Below are 19,327 nucleotides of genomic sequence, written 5' to 3' on the forward strand. Positions count from 1 at the left end.
CTTATGTAGAAGATAAAGTCTAAGCTGAGATTTGAAGATTGTGAAAAGTTCTCTTAGGTGAATTGCATTCCATCTCTTGGTGTCCAGCCAAAGATGACACAGTGCCACATGTAAAAGAGAAGGCATGGAGAGCAGGAAGGGGACCAAGAGAAGCAGAAAGGAACCCGGCCTTATAGGTAAGGGGTGGAGCTTCATCATCCAATAGAGGAGCTTGTATTTTGACCTTGGAGCCAGCTGAGGAGCAGAGCCCCATTCTGCTCTTGGGAAAAGCTCTTTGACAGGTGTTTGGAGTATGGGTGGGAGGAAAAGGAGACTTAAGACAGGGAGATAAATCAGAAGGCCCCTAAAGTAATCAGAGTGAGAGGGCCCAATGGTCTCAGCAAGGGCACTGGCCAGCTTGTTTCCTGTACTTCCCGTTGGGGGTTCTCAGTCCCTTTGAAATCCTTAACTGCAGGATAGGGAACACATCCTAGGAAAAACAGAAGTTCTGTGTTTCACACATTCTTGGAATTGGCCTTTCTCCTTCCCTTCAGGTTGGGGTCTTTCTTTAACCCTTGCTTTGTTGGGTTTTTTTTCTTTTAATTTTCATATAATTCAATTTATTGATATATCCCAAAAAACATTCTTTTTCTAACATTAAAAAAAAACAAACCCAAAAACAAACAACAAAAAAAACCCACTACTACCCATAGATATGTTCTTTTGGGTTATAACCACTTCTTTAACATAATTTTACATTGAGTTCACAGGGTTTTCATAAATTTTCTTTAAACTCATCATGACATGACACATTACCAGGGAGTTAGCATTTATGTAGAGCCTACTATTTGCCAGGTACTCTATTAAACACTTTACAAATATTAGAAAACAAAAGGAAAAGCAAGTTGTACACAATAGAGATCTGAAGTGTTATCTACACTACATTTTCCTTTCTGTACTCTGCATATAGAAATTCCCACTTTGCTTTTCTGAAGCTCAGAATAAAATTTAATTCAAAAAAGAAATGACTAAAAGTGCTTCAAATGAGCAAGACAATAAAAAACCTAGAATATAGGAGATTGGAAAATAATAATGGGGGGGGGGGGGCAGCTAGGTGGCATTGTAATTAGAGCACCATCCCAGAAGTCAGGAGGACCTGAGTTCAAATCTGGCCTCAGACATTTAACACTTCCTAGCTGTGTGACCCTGGGCAAGTCACTTAACCTCAATTGCCCCCCTTCACCCCCCAAAAAAAATTAATAAATAAGAGGAAAATATAATTTGATCCTCACAACCCTGGAAGGTAAATGTGGTTATTTCATTATTCCCATTTTACAGTTAAAGAAACTGAGGGAAATACAGGTTGCATTGCTCATAATTAAGGTCAAATTTTAAGTCAGTCTTCCTGATAGCAGGCCCAATAGTCTATACATCCATTGTAATACCTATTATCTCCATAAATATACCTTTGTCATAAATGTACCTTTGTTGAATTGACCAGTTTTTCCAGGTGTAGACTTCTTGAACCTTTGCTTTGTGAGAGCTTGTCCAGAGGATTGGCTCCTAAGGGAAACCAGTGGAGGCTTCTTTGGGTTAGCCTGACAGTCAGACAAAGAGTGCCCTTATCACCTAGCTGGAATTAGCTTCTTTCTGGCTTAGACCATTAACATATGTGACTTCTTTGAAGCATACTGCATGTATGGTCTAATGTAGTTAGTGGTGAGTTACTGTACGGAAAACCATGTGAGAAATAACAGGTTGTTTTCAGAAAAAGGAGAGTGATTTAATGGCTTTTCAGGCATTGATGCAGTTCCTTCCCAGAGTCACTTACTGTGTCTTAGATATCCAAGAACACACAAGCAACTATAACATTGTCAGCTTGATTCTTTAAAGTGAGACTAAAGTCCCTAAGTTTGTTTTACAGGTGGTTATTTTTCTAGTATTTCTTGAGACTAGTCACGTCTTCTTGATGTTGTTTCCTTTCTTTTAACCAGGGATTACATCTATTACAATGACATCTATGCCTTTAGCCTGGATACATACACATGGAGCAAGCTCTCTCCGTCAGGGACAGGTCCCACACCAAGATCCGGCTGTCAGATGTCCGTCTCCCCCGAGGGTGCCATCATTATCTATGGTGGCTACTCCAAACAGGTAGGAGCTGGACTGCTGTGTTCAGTGTCTCCATAGTGAGGAAAGGTGTCCTGGAGGACTTGGCCAATAGCTCTTATTTAAGGATTTCTCACTTATCTCAAGATCTGTACTAGAAGCAGGCCAAAAAAAAAAAAAAAAAAAAAAAGACCTCTCTATAGCGGGATGAGTTTTTGAAGAAGAAGGTTGGGGAGGTTAGGGGGCTGTGACCCAGCACACGGCGTAAGCCAGGCCCTCTGCTGCCAGAGGCCCTGCTCTGTCCGTGATCTCCTCGTTCTTCCCTCCAGCAGTGACATAAGGGCTGATATTCTTGGGGCCTTCTTATTTCTAAAGATCAGCCTCTGTGCTGTTAATAGATCCTAGGAGCTGATTTCTAGAAGGGAGATATAATATCTTAGGGGCCCGGAACATTTGGATCTGAAACCCTGGGTGCTTTGAGCTCTGCTCAGGGATCTGCTAGACTTGGAGGCAGGAAGGAGGGAATTCAAATCTTGGTCCGGACACTGATTTTCTGACCCTGGGCAATTGGTTTCAGCCCTGTTTTCTCCTCTGCAGAATGAGATGGTGATTGCACTTCCCTCCTGGGTTTATCATGAGAATATGAAAAACACTTGCAGAGCTCAAAGAGCTGTGATTATGATTATCATTAAGAATATAATCTGCTTTTCTTAAGTTATTTAGTCTTCTGTCTTTGGAGGCTTTTTAATTGAAGGGCAGACATTCTCTTTGTGGCATTGTCAGGGTTGGGTGAGGTGGAAGTGAAACTTCCTGAGGCCCCCAGAGACCTTTAATTGTAGGGACTTGTCACATATAATCCTGAAATCACAGAACCTCCCAAAGTGAAAGGGACCTTTGAGCTTAATTAATCCATCCCACACCTGAACATGCATCCCTTTTCTGCATTCTCAGTGAGGATTGGGATTGGTCCATCCTACATCTGAAAGCCACCAGGGATGGGGAGCCCATGCCCAAACCCAGTCTTGACAGTACTTGAAGACAGATGCTGTGCCCCAAATCTCTTCTGTTCTGCCCTCCAGGTCCTTAAAAACCATTGGTGCCTGTGACTCCTTGTACCATTCCTCTCCCCTCACTCTTCCCCCCTCCTCCCAGATGTGTGCTGGCTTGTCAGGCTCCTCCCTACAATGTGGCGATCACCCTTGATTATAGCCTCCTTACCAGGGCTGAGAGTGATGGACCTTTCCCCTCCCATGTTGTGGGCACCGTAACATGGTGAAAATGCAGGGTCTTGGGTGAGAACTCTGGTGAAAATCAGAGTTATAACTTTTGGATGTGATTTGATACATTGGTCACTTGCAAAGATAAATTGTGCATTAAAAGTGTGGTTTTTATTGGCTACCCTTCTCCTGGCCTGCCCCACTTTCCTTTCTTCTGCCTTCTATGGAAGTTCTTAACCTGGGGGATTCTACAGACCAGATTTTTGAGGGAACTATCAATGAATTTGGATGAGGAAAAAAAATTCACTGATCTCTGGTTTCCTTTGTGTGCTATGCATTTTTTATTTTAGGGATTTACAACATGATTTTGAGAAGAAGTCCATTTACTTCACCAGACTGCCAAAGGGCTGCCTAAGAATTCCAGGAAATTCCAGGGAAAAGGGCATTTTTATATTTTCTGGGTGCTGGTATAGAGAAGGAAAGTGCCAATTGCTTTTTCTCTATCTCTTTCCCTCTCCCTCCTTTCCTCTTTCCCCTCTCCCTTCTCTCACCCCCGGGTATGTGTGTGTGCTATATGTAGACACAGGATAAAACAAGAAGCTAATCATATCATGCCAGCATATGTCTCCTTATCTTTGGTCCAATCCAGATGTTTTTCTTGTCCTTGTCCTTCTTAATGCTCTTTCTAGTTCCTCTATAAACACATCTGGGACTGGATGTTAGGGTCCAACTGTGAGGGTTCTACTGTTTTTGATGGGGAAAAGAAAACAAAAGTTTGTTAGAATGACTTTTGAAAATCTGTTTTCCTTCTGGTTGCAGTTCTTCTGTTTTTATCCTTAATTGCACTTGGGATAATAACTTTGTTCACTTACATTGAGGTCCTTTAAATCTTTATAGTTTTTATACTTCATTGCTTGTTTTGGTTTGTGAGATGATATGCTTGTACTTGTTCATCATCCTTCTTTGTAAGATTTTACAAGTAAATTCAATTCAAAAACATACAATCTGGTGTTGCCTTTGGCCACTCTCTTAGTTATATCCTTCAAAAGCCTGAAAACTTGTTAGCCAGTTTGTTGCTTTTTATGGGAGCCATTGATCTTCTTGTGTACGTTGCAGGATTAAGTTAGGATGGAGTCGGTGGCAACATCATGTCCATTGTCCATTTCCCATTTCTTAATTTTCATCTATTTGTTTAAATTGATTAAATTCAGGGTTTCCCAGTCTTCTGACTCTGCCACATCCATAATAGGACTTTTTCCTGTAAAAATATTTGTCCTGTTTCTTGCTGTATTCTTTCACTGAATATCCCATCTGTGGGTTCTTTTCTTGAAGAGAATCTTCTATATAATCTACAGCTTTCATCCTTTCTCCTAAACCAGGTCTTTTCCCATTCATTTGGGAATTCTCCACCTTTGCATTGAAATCGCCAATGTCATAGTGCATAAGGATTAAATTTAGAGGACCTCATTCAAGTTCTTTGGTACCTAGCTACAGTTGCTTTCATGGTGGCCTTATTGCAAATATATATCATTAGAACTGCAATATGTGATGACCAGATAGCTTGTAATAAAGGTTTCTTTTCACTTTTAAGCATATTACAAAACCCCCTTGCAAGGTCCTTTCTTTGTCCCTGTCCAGAGGATCTGTGAGCTAACCCCCTGAGATGCAGTGTTCTTTCTTCTGAACTTTAGCCAGCAAACCAGGACTGAGATAGCTCAGTCTTTCTAGCTAAGTCCGTGGGATGGTCACTGTATAATCTCACACAGAGAATGTCAGTATTCAAATGAAAGTTCATTAGCATTCTAAAAATGATGTTTTATATAATCCATGTCAGATTGCTTGCCATCTTGGGGAGGGAGGAGAGGGGCCGCTAGGAAATGAACATGCTAGCCTCATGGTGACGTGTCCTAAACATCAGAGAGAACAGATGGATTGTGCAGAGGAAGGAGAGATTGTCATGAGCCCCCATTGTCTGTCACAAAAGGTGGAAGTGGAACCTGGTCCTTAAGATGTGGCTGGGATCCCCAGGGAGGAAGGAGGCATCCCAGGAAGGGTGAATAGCATGGACAGAGGTGAGGAGACAGAAATGCGTCCAGGATGCTCCAGGAGTACAGAGTGGCTGATGTTGCCTTGAGATGTTTTTTTTTTTTGGTTTGTTTTTTTTTGCTGAGGCAATTGGGGTTGAGTGACTTGCCCAGGGTCACACAGCCAGGAAGTGTTAAGTGTCTGAGACCAGATTTGATCTCAGGTGCTCCTGACTTCAGCATTGAGATGTTTTACCACATCTTGGTCCATCTAAAGGCAATGTTCCAGATGTTGAGTGAGCTTTTTTTCCCTTTGGGAAAAGCACATGGACCTATTTGACATTTGTACATAATTATAATCTTGAATCAATGAGAATAAACATGTAGCAAAATATATACTAATTCTGCACGTGATTTAAACAGTTAAGGCAAGAGCTGTCAGAGTAATGGAGCTCAGAAAGTCATTGGAGACCTTTTGTGGCTGCCAAACTTATCTCCTCTGCCTGGCTTTGTGCTTGGTGGCCCCAGTGTCCCTGTCGGCATTGTGTCTTCGGTTGTGTTAGACTGACGGCCCCAGGGCTGGGTTGGGGTGGCCGGCGGCCGTAGAGATGTGTCCCTTCAGCCTTGGCAGCAGAGAATTGGGAGCAAGGGGAAATGCATCTGCTTGTGGCTGCACGTTTCTTTAAACAATTCAGACAGTGTCCTGCATCTTGCCTCACTCCCATGACCATCGGCCTTATTCTGCCAGAGTAGCTGGGTGGTGCAATGGATGGAGTGCAGCACTTGGAATCAGAGAGATTTGAGTTCAGATCTCGCCTCAGACACTTTGTAGCTGTATAACTAACCCTAAGCAGATCATTTACTTAACTGCTGTTACGTATATATGTATGATATGAATGATGGTGTCTGAGGGTCAAAGCACATTCTTCATGAAAAGTATTTTATAAACGTGAAAGCACCATATAAATACCAACTATTTTTGTTAGCTGCTACTTCCCTCAGAGACTGGAGAGCAGTTAGAACTGTGGAGCAGATGTGAGTCTGTGGGCAGGGAGAGCGGTGGAGGCCCCTTTGTGACAGTTTGTAGCTTGGTAGAATCCAGGCCTTTTCTGGGTTGGTTTATCAGAGACTGAGCTTTCTTTAGAGAGTTTCAAACTCATCTCATTTTCTAGAGCCAATTTGCCAATGGATTTGCCGATGGCTTAAAGCTGATAAACCCTTTCTGGATTATTTTAGCACAAAATAAAACAGATATTTTTAAATTTGATTTGGAATTTGGTTAAAAACTATTGCAAAATGTACTGTATATAATGATTTGTAATATTAGGCCCAGAGGTCCATTTTTCAGTACAGTAGCTCTCCTCCAGACCCTCTAGCATCTGGGACACTGACTTTCTTGCTTCTCTGTCCCCTAACTCTGGTGTGTAGCCATCCCTCCCCTTCCCTTCTGCCTCCGGCTTCCCTGTCTCCTGGTTTGATAATGTGTTCTGCTTTCTCGGACTGCATTGCACACATACATATTGTGTGTACATGTTGTCTTTAAAGCCCTTACCCCGAGGTCCATCAGGCTGGGCTCACGTTTTTGCCTGCCTTTGTGTCCCCAGCTCTTAACACCCAGTGCCTTGAGGAAGCAATAATCAGTGTTTTTTGATAGTTGTACTGATTGCTCTTCTGCCTCTTGCCTTTCCCCTTCAACTTCTGCCCTTGGCTTTGGGTCTCTTTCCCCATCCTGGATCCATCATGATGGTGAACAGAACACGGGGAGTGCCGCCACAACTGTTCCACCCTCTGAAATGCAGCTGTGTTCCTGTTTCAACACAGATCCACAGATCCACGCTGGGCTGTCCTACACCAAACCATCATTTCAGCTTTGCTGTAGGTTCAGCAGTTGAGTCAAAAAGCAGGAAAAGGGTACTGGTCTCCCCCAAGGCTGCGAGCTGAGTGATACACAGCCAGTTGAGAATGCAGAGCTGGACAGGAACTGCTAAAACAAGCAAGACCCTCCTCTCCCTCCCCACCGCCCCCAGCCGTGAGGCTCACAGGGGGCCAACAGCCTCATCCCCTCTTACACGATCTGTTTCTGACTTGGAGCACATCCTCGCACACTCACCTGCCAGTGGAAGGACTCTGTCCTGTAATTGACTTCATCTTTCCTAGATCCCAGAAAACAGAGACTTTCTGTCATGGCCCAGCCTTTAGACACTGGGCATGAGGGTATTCTGGCCAGTGCTGTAGCCCTCGGCCCATCCACATCTTCTCATCTTGTGTGATTTTTATCCACGTCCCCCCTGAGAGCTCTCCAGTGCCCAGCAGGCTTTCTTCTTGGCTTTTTGATAACAAGTGAACAGCCCACCTAGTGCTCAGGCCCACTGATCATCCTCTGCCCCCTCCTCTGTACACAATTCCAGCCTGCTGCCTTTTTGTATCCCCTGTCTCCAGGATTGTCCCTTTTTCTCCCCTTTCTTGAAAGTGTCTCATCTTAGTATAGGAATAAATGGATTATTCCTTAGAATAATCAGGAGTATATATTTAAGACCGTCAGTAAGCATAATATGCAATAGAAATAAACTGCAACCTTTCCCAGTAAGATCAGGAGTGAAACAAGGTTGCCCACTATCACCATTACTATTCAATATAGTACTAGAAACGCTAGCCTCGGCAATAAGAGCCGAGAAAGAGATTCAAGGAATTAGAGTAGGAAATGAGGAAATTAAACTATCACTTTTTGCAGATGACATGATGGTATACTTAGAGAACCCCAAAGACTCTGCTAAAAAGCTACTAGAAATAATTCAAAATTTCAGCAAAGTGGCAGGATACAAAATAAATCCACATAAATCCTCGGCATTTTTATATATCACTAACAAAATGCAACAGCAAGAGATACAAAGAGAAATTCCATTCCAAACAAATGTTGATAGTATAAAATATTTGGGAATCCATCTACCAAAGAAAAGTCAGGAATTATATGAGAAAAATTACAAAACACTTGCCACAAAAATAAAATCAGATTTAAATAATTGGAAAGACATTCAGTGCTCTTGGATAGGCCGAGCGAATATAATAAAGATGACAATACTCCCCAAACTAATCTATTTATTTAGTGCTATACCAATCAGACTCCCAAGAAACTATTTTAATGACCTAGAAAAAATAACAACAAAATTCATATGGAAGAATAAAAGGTCAAGAATTGCAAGGGAACTAATGAAAAAAAACTCAGAGGAAGGTGGTCTAAGTGTACCTGATCTAAAGCTATATTATATAGCAGCAGTCACCAAAACCATTTGGTATTGGCTAAGAAATAGACCGGTAGATCAGTGGAACAGATTAGATACAAAGGACAAAAAAGGGTACATCTATAGCAATCTAATCTTTGACAAACCCAAAGATTCCAACATTAGGAATAAAAATTCATTATTCGGAAAAAACTGTTGGGAAAACTGGAAATTAGTATGGCAGAAATTAGATATGGATCCACACTTAACACCATATACCAAGATAAGATCAAAATGGGTCCATGATTTAGGCATAAAGAGGGAGATAATAAATAGATTAGAGGAACAGAGGATAATCTACCTCTCAGACTTGTGGAGGAGGAAGGAATTTATGACCAGAGGAGAACTAGAGATCATTATTGATCACAAAATAGAAGATTTTGATTACATCAAACTAAAAAGTTTCTGTACAAATAATACTAATGCAAACAAGATTAGAAGGGAAGTAACAAATTGGGAAAATATTTTTAAAAACAAAGGTTCTGACAAAGGTCTCATTTCCAAAATATATAGAGAACTGACCATAATTTATAAGAAACCAAACCATTCTCCAATTGATAAATGGTCAAAGGATATGAACAGACAATTCTCAGAGGAAGAAATTGAAACTATATCCACTCACATGAAAGAGTGTTCCAAATCACTACTGATCAGAGAAATGCAAATTAAGACCACTCTGAGATACCACTACACACCTGTCAGATTGGCTAAGATGACAGGAACAAATAATGACAAATGTTGGAGGGGATGTGGGGAAATTGGGACACTAATACATTGCTGGTGGAGTTGTGAAAGAATCCAGCCATTCTGGAGAGCAATCTGGAATTATGCCCAAAAAGTTATCAAACTGTGCATACCCTTTGACCCAGCAGCGCTACTACTGGGATTATATCCCAAAGAAATACTAAAGAGCGGAAAGAGACATATATGTGCCAAAATGTTTGTGGCAGCTCTTTTTGTTGTAGCTAGAAACTGGAAGATGAATGGATGTCCATCAGTTGGAGAATGGTTGGGTAAATTGTGGTATATGAAAGTTATGGAATATTATTGCTCAGTAAGAAATGACCAGCAGGAGGAATACAGAGAGGGTTGGAGAGACTTAAATCAACTGATGCTGAGTGAAATGAGCAGAACCAGAAGATCACTGTATACTTCAACAACGATACTGTATGAGGATGTATTCTGATGGAAGTGGAAATCTTCAACATAAAGAAGATCCAACTCACTTCCAGTTGATCAATGATGGACAGAGGTAGATACACCCAGAGAAGAAACACTGGGAGGGGAATGTAAATTGTTAGCACTAATATCTGTCTGCCCAGGTTGCATGTACCTTCGGATTCTAATGTTTATTGTGCAAAAAGAAAATGATATTCACACACATGTATTGTACTTAGACTATATTGTAACACATGTAAAATGTATGGTATTGCCTGTCGTCGGGGGGAGGGAATAAGGGAGGGGGGGTAATTTGGAAAAATGAATACAAGGGATAATATTATAAAATATATATATATATATAATTAAAAAAAAAAAAAAAAAAAAAAAAAGAAGTGTCTCATCTTCAGTGATGTGCTGCAGCCTCCTGACATCTGCTGATGACTCTCCATGGCGCAGTTACCTACTATTGCAATTCTGAGGATTGGGGGTTTGGCAAACACACCCCCTTTCAAGGGGACGTTAATATTTCCTGGATGAAATGAGGAGGGAAACTCTTTCATTACACCCTTCTTGGGTGAAATAATTTAGCTTCGAGTTTAAGAGTTTCTGATAGGAAATGGGGCTCTGTCAAGTGGTCATGTCTTAAGAAAAGGATTTTATTGGGAAGAGCAAGGCCCAGGGGGTGACTGGAAGGGATAGCAGGGACTGGATTCCTCCCTGTGGAAGTCTGGTATTGCCATCCATTAAGATGGAAATGAGTTGAGACTGTCAGATTGAATATTTCTTCACTTTATCAAAATGGGCACTGAGTAGAGATTATACTTTTGCAACAAAGAATGAGAACTGGCTCCTTATGTGGTTATTTTAGCTGAAAAGATTATAGAAATTACCAGAAGAACATGAAAAATAAATTTTCATTGGGAATGCTTCCCACTTGAATAGCTGGGAAGAGATGGTAGGCTTGGCAATATAATCTACAAATGCTTATTTTGTGCCAGTCTGACACATTCCTGTGGTGCAACATTCTGTGACATGTACACACTGGTTGGATAAATGAGGTTACCTGTTCAGAGTTTTCTGATCTCAGTGCAAGTTTTCCCTTGATCCTGTCTCCCCCATCTTTTTAAAAGATGGAACCACAGCAGCTGCATCCTAGCTGTGGAAAGTAATGAGGGCTTAGCATTGCTAGGCAACCCGTGCAGTGAGCCTGACTAGACCACTAAATGAAGCTGGGGAGATGTCAGGAGACTAATCGCCTTGTACTTCACCAGGAGAAATCACCTAGGACTCACATCCATGCCGCGTGGATGGAGGAGGAAATGAGGTTTGGGATACAGACCAGGAGTATCCCATCCTGTGATGTTCCGGCCTCCTCCCTCATGACAGCAGCATGCTCATGGGAACGCCCAGTACACATGTCCTGCTTTACACTGGAGTTTCCAAATCACCTGGGAAGTTCTATAGACCAGAGCTTCCGGATGAAACAGATAACTCGGAGTGAGTAGTGACTTAGCAGAGACCATGCAGGGATCAGCATGCAAGGGCCACATTGGAACCCAGCTCCAGATCCATTGTTCAAAAGAAAGCAGTGAAATGGAAATGTTACACCATATTGCTCTGCCTTAAGGTAACTCAGTCTGTATAGAAAATATAGAAATGAAATAATTACTCTTGAAAATACAGAACAGTAAAGAAGAAGGACTTTGTTAAATCTTAGTTAACAGGAATATTTCTGGAGGAAGATCGATAGCATTGACAGGTTAGTAAGAAAACAGGAAGGTTCTTCTGAAACTGGGCTGTGTATCCTGATAACTACTTAGATAGCAGAATGGAGAGGTGCCTTGGAATTTTTAAAAGTACTTTCTCCTTGAATTTCTACTACAGACCCTCAGTCTGGATTGGAATTGTCTTTTTGTTGGTCAATAAAGCAGAGTGTGATCAAGGCCCCTTGTGCTGGCTATGTATGTTCTCGTATGAATGATAACAATTATTTTGACAAGCTCCACATGACTTGAGAGCTGACAGCACTCAGCTATGCACTCTGTGCTCAGTCTGGTTTCCCCGCCCCACCTCGTTGAGTTCTGTGGCAAGCAGCTGTGCTGCCAGCAGATCTCTCTCTCTCTCTCTCTCTCTCTCTCTCTCTCTCTCTCTCTCTCTCTCTCTCTCTCTCTCTCTCTCTCTCTCTCTCTCTCGTCCTCTGCCCCTCTCCCCCACCCCACCCTACTTCATATCTACACCCACACATTTATCTCCCACTCACGGTTCCAATTTAAAGCAACCAGAGCAACTCTCCCTCCCCCCAAAAAAAATTGTAGAACAAACAATTAGTATATAATATTTTTCTGGAAATTGTTTTCATTTTCTTTATGTAGATTAACTGAATTTAAGGGCACTTAGAAATCTGAGTTCAGAAGGGCAACGTTTTTTAGTTTGGGGTTTTGTTTTACATTTTGATTTTCCATCTGGGCAGAGAATTGCCACTGTAGATAGAATCGGTTACTATCTGTTACAGCATGTTTCTACCAAAGTCTTCTGGCATGAAGATGGCCCAACCAAGCCAGAAAAGCTTCTGGGAGGGGCCTAGTGACAGTACCTCTGTCACCTGAGGACCTGCCTCACCAAGGGAAGGGTACCAGAGTGCAGGTTCTTCTGGGGGTGCTTTGTCTCTTACAGCCTTGGAATGGGGGTATGGGTTGGGGCTGAGAGCCCTGATCACCAGCCCTGAGGACTCAGACCTACCAAGTGAACCCAGTCTAGAAACCCAGAAGCGGATCACGTATCATCCGTAGCTTGGGAGGGGCTGCAGAACTGGCGCCAAGGACCCTGAGGACCAGGCACCAGGACTTCACTGACCATTTTTACCTGACCAGAACTTTATATATGCTCTGGGACAGTCTATGGACACCCCACTCAGTTGTTTCAGTGTCATAGTCAGGATAGAACTGCTTGAGATGGGGCTTTTCGCTGGATGCACTGGGCCGTGTCTTTCAGGTCTGCTATGTTAAGAGCATCTTTCCTCTGCTGCTTCTCCCTCCTGCCATCCCTTTCCACCTTGGCCCAGCCCATCATGTCTCTTTCCCCCTGGATGCTCCCATGGGGCTCTTTGGCACAGCCACTCCATTAAGAAATTCTGTTTCATCCATCTCTTCCCATCTCCAGTTCAGGCTGCTCCTCCTTTCATGCTCCCCAGTGCGCTGGATGGACCAAGAAGTAGAGTCGGTCTGTTTGTCCCATCTTTCCTGGATCTTTCCTCGGCCACCATCACTGCAGTGGCAGCTGAGAAGAGGAGGGCTTCCATGAGCAAGAAAAAGCCTCATGGAATTGATTTCCTCATCAGGCACCCCTTTTTCTCAGATACCTTCCTCTGGTTATACTGTTTTTGTTGACATTAATTGCTTCATATGCGACTATTCCTTTCCCACCTTTGGCTAGTTCATCAGCTGCCTTCTATTGAGTTATCTTTATGCTGTAACTCCCAGATCTTTCTCAGTAGCCTTAATCTTACTCTTTCTCCTGCACTCCAGTCTCATTCTGGTAACAGCCTCCTGGGCACAGCACCTCAGGGTCCTACTCTTTCCTTGAAACCTTTCTCTCCTCCAGGCAGCTTATTTCTTTTAAGGACGTTACTGATACCCTGTCATTGAGGCTGAGGCCAGTCTCCTAGAGGCCCTCCATTGTTAGGATTACTAGGTGAGAACTCAGATTGTCTGGACAATGACAAAGTGAGAATTCACCTAGTAATCCTAACACTCTGTGCCTCCCATTCTTTCACATGGCTACACCCCACCCCCCCATCCCTTCTCACAGAAGCCTGCTCCTCAGCCTCTCTGTTTTCTGGTCTCCAAAGTCACTGGCAGATTCTGTCCATGTGGTTTTAGTCACCTAGATCCACTTTGGGCAAAATAAAATTAAGTAACACTCTAGATCACACAAATGGCCCAGATCATTTAAAATGGAAAAATAATTAAAAACAAAAAACAAACAAACAAAAAAAAACCGCCTTTGAAATTTGTTTTTCTTGTATCTGACTATCGATGTGACCAGTTTCCGATTTTAGTAGTTTCTAATATTTTAGTGTATGTGGTGAATTTTTTCTTATTAGTGACCTTCTTGGGATGCAATCCTAGAAATGGAATCTCTGGATCAAAAAGAAGATGGGCATTTTAGCAACTTTATTTGCCTAATTCCAAATTGCTTTTCAAAATGGTTGTACTAATTGAAAAGCCTCCTAGCAATACATGATTAGGCCTTAATTTCCCAAACCCCTCCAAATAGAGTATTGCTGGTTTTTGCCCTCTTTGCTAATTTAACACAGGTAAAGTGTATTGTGAACCTTCAAAATACAATAATTAGAAACTGTCATCATCATTATTGAAAAAGGAGGCATCCTAAAAAAAAAAAAAGCTGGTGGACTTTAAATAGTTCCATCTAATATCGAGCACTTGTAATCTGTCTGACATTGGTACAAAAGGAAATAAGGAATCCCTAAAACTGAAAGTTGTTAGGGATTTGGGAATGGAAGGGAATAAGCAATATTAACTGCCTACTGTGTGCCAGGCAATATGCTTGCTAAGCCTTTTATAAATGTTATCTCATTTGATCTTCATAGTAATTCTGGGAGGTAAATGCTGTTATCATCCTCATTTATAGATGAGGAAACTTGGCCAAAGTCACACAGCTAGGAAGTATCTGAGGCAGGATTTAAACTCAGTCTTCCTGACTCTAGGACTGCAGTGTACTCCTTGTCGTCATCGTCGTCGTCGTCATCATCATCATCATCATCATCATCATCACTACTACTATTACTTCTACTGTAGTGGTGATTTATGATGTTTGCAGAGATTAGAAGTGAAAAGCTCTCTCTGTGATGGCACCAAACCTAGTTAAGGTGATAACACTAGAGTAGACACAAGAAGACATAAAATAATTCTGCACTTAGTTATACCTAAAGTCCTAGAGTAGTTCTATTGAGATTGGGAAAAGGGACCTCAAAAGTTCTCCACACTGGGTCATGAGGTGTCTCAAGAGCAAGCTTGAATCCATCTCCTAGTCAAGGGGCAAAATTTTATTGAAAGTAGACTAAATTGTAAGGGAAGTATCCAGCTTCTACCATAGATATGCTAATTCTATGGCTCAAGGGTAAGGCTAGGGAGTAATTTCCTGATGAACTGAGGGTATTCTCCAAAATTTGAGTATCACTCACCAGATCATCAGTCAGCAATGAACTGAGTAATCTATTCAGAATCATTCAGAGTGGGTGTAGGAGTCCTGAGGCAGACTCCCAAACCAAAAGTTTTAGGATTTCATATTACATCAGTTCAGTATTGGAAAATGACATCATTTCCAAAATAATTTAATTAATTTCTTTTTCAATGGCCAGTTGTTTAGTGAAGTATTAATTTGATCCTTTGTCCATAGGTTGAATCTCCATTTATAATGAGTGTTCTTAACCTTTTTTTATATCATGGATTCATAGGACATGTAGAGAAGCTCATAGTCCTCAAAGACATAGATTACACAGAAAATCAAGTTTATTGAAACACAATTATCAAAATGTTTAAAAACAAAAAAAATCAAAGACCCAGGGTTCTTAACCTTGGATTTAACCTTTATAAGATGGTGGCAATTACAAGTAAACAAGAAACCTGGTGTAAAGGGATGGAACCTAGGTTGTAAGATCCCCATGCTTTTTATCCACCAGTAGATAATCAAAGGTGAGGTTGTATTGGGATCCTTTGGTATTGAGGTGGGGTTTTTTTTGGTTTGGTTTGGTGGTGGTGGTGGTGGTGGTGGTGGTGGTGGTGGTGGTGGTGGTGGTGGTGTGTGTGTGTGTGTGTGTGTGTGTGTGTATGTGTGTTCATTGTTTGCAGTTTGATTTTGGTTTTATTTTTGCTCTGATTGGCTTTATTTAGATGTTTATTTCCTGCTTGTTGTTTTTGCTTTTGCTTTTACTCTTCTTTGATTCTCATATATCTGAGTGTATATACTGTCAATGGAGTTAAAACAGTTTTCTAAAAAGAAAAAAACATCACCTGTGGTGATTCTGAATGGTGCTACCTCATAATAGAGCAAGTCGGGTGAAAGCCACTGTGGGGAGCTCCTGGGAGAAGAAGGGCGGGAGGAAGATATTTTAAGCTTGAACATATGGTAATCGGAGCTGTCAGGTTTTTTCCTCTTCACTTTTTTCTCCCCTCTCCATTCTTAATTAGAGAATGAGTTGTCAGTCTTATACTTAATTTTGAGATAATGTGTTCAAAAGTCAAGGTACAGAAGTGATGATCACTTACTAAAATAAATCCATTTTTTATCTACTCATCCAGCATGGAAGAAAAAGAACAAGAAAAGCAAGCTCACATTATGGGGAGCTCCAGAGCTGGTCTCTAACAAATGAGACCAAAACATTTAGGGCAGCTCCTCCTTAGATCAGGCTTTTTAATATCTCCCAAGATGAACCTGACTGCTCAGATAGATAACGTGGTTAAATAGAAGCAGCAAGGTCCATAGCAGGGCTCAAATTCCAACTCTGACACTTAAGATGTAAAAGAACTTAATACTAGTTGATTAACTTTTTTGGGACTCACTTTCCTTTTCTACAAAACAGGGGGAACAGTCCCTTCCAGCTCTAAATCTCCCTCTCAGTCTAAAGTGTTTCACCATCTCATAGAGAGATTTCTAAAGAGACTAGAACTGGGATAGGGGTAAAAAAAAAATTACAGTTTAATTTTCACTAACTTCTAATGTAAATTTGGCATTTCCTTAATTAAAACAAAACAAAACAAAAACTTGATGATTTTGAGAAGGGAGCAATTCATTATCTTCACCTGTAGTATTCTGGTTAGTTTTCTGGAGGTCTTTGGGGCAGCCTTCTTTTCAGTAATCACCACGAGAATAGCCAGGTGATAAAGTCCAAATACTTTATTATCTCCTTCACAGTCTGTCTCCAGCTCGGCTAGCTTTCTGGAGGTCCTCCAGAATGGGCTTTGGTTTCTGTGGGGGAGGCAGGAGGACCACCACGACGGTTTCTGTCTTGAAATCTCTCTCAGTCTGAGGGCTTGTGCTTCAGCCTGCAGCCCTCTGTCTTCTCCAAGTCTGTCTCCAATCCTATTCAGTCCCTCTCTAGGTCTGACTCTGGCCTCTTAAATACTCTATTAGTTAAATCATCATGCTGAGTATAAGCCAATCATTATATGACTAGAGAACCATTATTTGTTGTAAGATTAATTCAGTCACACTGAACTAGAGAACTCACATGCTAAACTAGATAACCATTGTCTTATCAATTCCACCACGTTAGCACCTTGTAAGAATCCTTGTTTCAAGTTCAGAGCTCTGGCCTTATAACAATCACCCATCTGCCTGAGAGGTGTGTGTGTGACACACATACACACAAATTTTAAGAGCTCCTTTTCTTATGAAGATGCACTGGGTGGTTAATTTGGACGTAGAGGTCAGTGCTGATTACTTGAGTCTCCCTTTTCCTTTTGCAGAGAGTGAAGAAGGATGTTGACAAGGGCACTCTGCATTCAGACATGTTCCTGCTGAAGTGTGAGGAAGGCAAGGAAGAAGGTACAGTACCTGCTGGCACCCGATGCCATTCATACCAGCCCTGATTCCAGACCTCTGTTAAAAGCCAAGTCATCTTTTTTCCCCCACCCATGAAGGATAATGAGGAGGGCTTGTCAGAGCTTGCATGAGGGTGGGCCAAGTCAGAAGCCAAGCACAAGATCAAGTGGGGGATCAGAGTTCAGTGAAGGAACAACAACATTCTGTTTCATAAATGCATACGGCCCACGTGCCAGAAAAGCCTCCTCTGCCTGCCCTCTGCAGTGTGGGTGATCCTCATGTCATTCAGAATCCCAACTACTTCTACCACACTTTGTTTGAACAGTGTTGTCATAACTGTTTAAATTATTGTCCTGGTTCTGCTTGTCCACTATGGATGAGTTTATACAGAACTGTGCATTTTCCATAACCTTGATGCTGGAGTTTAGAGCCTTTTTCTGGGGCTTTCCTTCTGACTTAGAGGCCCTGTCCCCGCTGCTTGTCCCTCTGTCCCTGTACAATCCTGGACCCAAGGAGGCCACAGGCTCCACAAGACAAAGGGGTCTCTTTTTAAATCAATGATTTAAAAATGAAGAGGCTGCCCCAAGGACCTTTCCAGGATGGCAGAGATCTGAGCCAGGATTTCGACTCCCATTCCTAGACTGGCTTTCCAGTTGTAGCACTCTCACCAACTGACCAGCTGTGTGATCTTGGATTAGTCATTGAACCTCTTTGGGTCTAAAGTTTTTCATCTCTAAAATGAGAGGGTTGGATTAAAAGATTTCCATGTTCTCAGCTCTGGGTCAGCAGCTCCTAAAAACTATCCTTGAATCTGTTTTAATGTTAACAACAACAAAATGAACTATACTTTAATTTTTTCTTTCTTCTTCAAGATCAGGTTCAAACCCTTTCATAGTGTTTCACACATTTAAGTGATATAGAAAACTGTGATGAATAGGGCCTCACCTTGTAGTGTTAAGTAATCTTTCACTCTTCTTTTAAAGGGAAGAGCTGGTTCTGAAGGTGCCTTGGAGGGGCTTCACCCCATGACTAGAAAGCTTTCCACGTCTCCTTAGAACACAACTTAATGCAGGGGCCCCAGCTGTGGCAGGGAACACTTCCTCACAGACAACCTTCTTCTTTCCAGGATTCTGCCATTTGGTTTGAGGCTATATGGTGTCTGTATATAGTCAGGCACTCACTGATGAAGATTGTAGGGCTCTCCAAGCCTCCTCATCTCCGGGCAGGACCCTCTCTAAACTGTTAAAGGCAGTCAGGTGTAACATGGCTAGAGCAGTGAATTCAAAGGCAGGAAACACCTGGGTCCAAATCCCTCCTTTGGCCTCTTGTGGCTGTATGATCACGGACAGGTCATGTGGGCTTGCCAAGAACTCCTTTCTTCTTCTGGCAGATGTGTTTGTGGTGCTTGTTTCATAAGATGTCCTGATGCAAGTAGAGCTCTTACACATGTAAAGAGCTGTGGAGAAGTATGTCTGCTCGCCGCATTATTATTAATGTAAAAGATCTGGTTTGGAGGACAGCATGTTCAACTTACCGTCTTGTTTGGATATGTTGGACTTTAATTCGAGTTAGTCTGATAAACCCAGTGCTGAGATATAGGTACCAAAAAGCAGTTAGTCTCTTTGGGCAGCTTACCTTCTGTAACAGGAAGGGGATGTGTCTATAGAGTAGGAGAAGGGAGGATGCCAAAATCTAATTTGGTGTCTAATAAGATATGACCACTTCTAAAAGTAATATTAGCGCTAGCATTTCTGAAGCACCTTGAGATTTTCAATGTGTTTTTACAGGTATTAACTCCTTTGATTCTGACAGCACCTCTGGGAAGTAGGTGATGTTATCCTTCCCGTATTATAGATGAGGAAACTGAGACAAAGTGATTAGATGACTTGCTCATGCTCACTCAGCTATTAAGTGTCTAAGGTTGGGTTTGAACCTGTGCTGCCACCTAACTCTCCTATGCTGAGGTTGATAACAAAAGTGGTATTAACTTAGAACA

At 41.8% G+C, this 19,327-nt stretch overlaps 1 protein-coding gene across 4 annotated transcripts in view; it reads left to right on the forward strand.

The window, feature by feature from the left end:
* The window catches only part of KLHDC4 (kelch domain containing 4), an 88,377-nt gene that overhangs the window by 57,854 nt on the left and 11,196 nt on the right, over positions 1 to 19,327 (forward strand). For all 4 annotated transcript variants that reach the window (XM_074286255.1, XM_074286256.1, XM_074286257.1 and 1 more), the window contains 2 exons: positions 1,974 to 2,133; positions 17,256 to 17,334. In XM_074286255.1, the coding sequence (XP_074142356.1) occupies positions 1,974 to 2,133; positions 17,256 to 17,334 (239 nt within the window). The remainder of the gene's footprint in view (positions 1 to 1,973; positions 2,134 to 17,255; positions 17,335 to 19,327) is intronic.

Source organism: Sminthopsis crassicaudata, chromosome 2 (assembly GCF_048593235.1).
Source record: "Sminthopsis crassicaudata isolate SCR6 chromosome 2, ASM4859323v1, whole genome shotgun sequence".
In the NCBI taxonomy this organism is placed as follows: domain Eukaryota; kingdom Metazoa; phylum Chordata; class Mammalia; order Dasyuromorphia; family Dasyuridae; genus Sminthopsis; species Sminthopsis crassicaudata.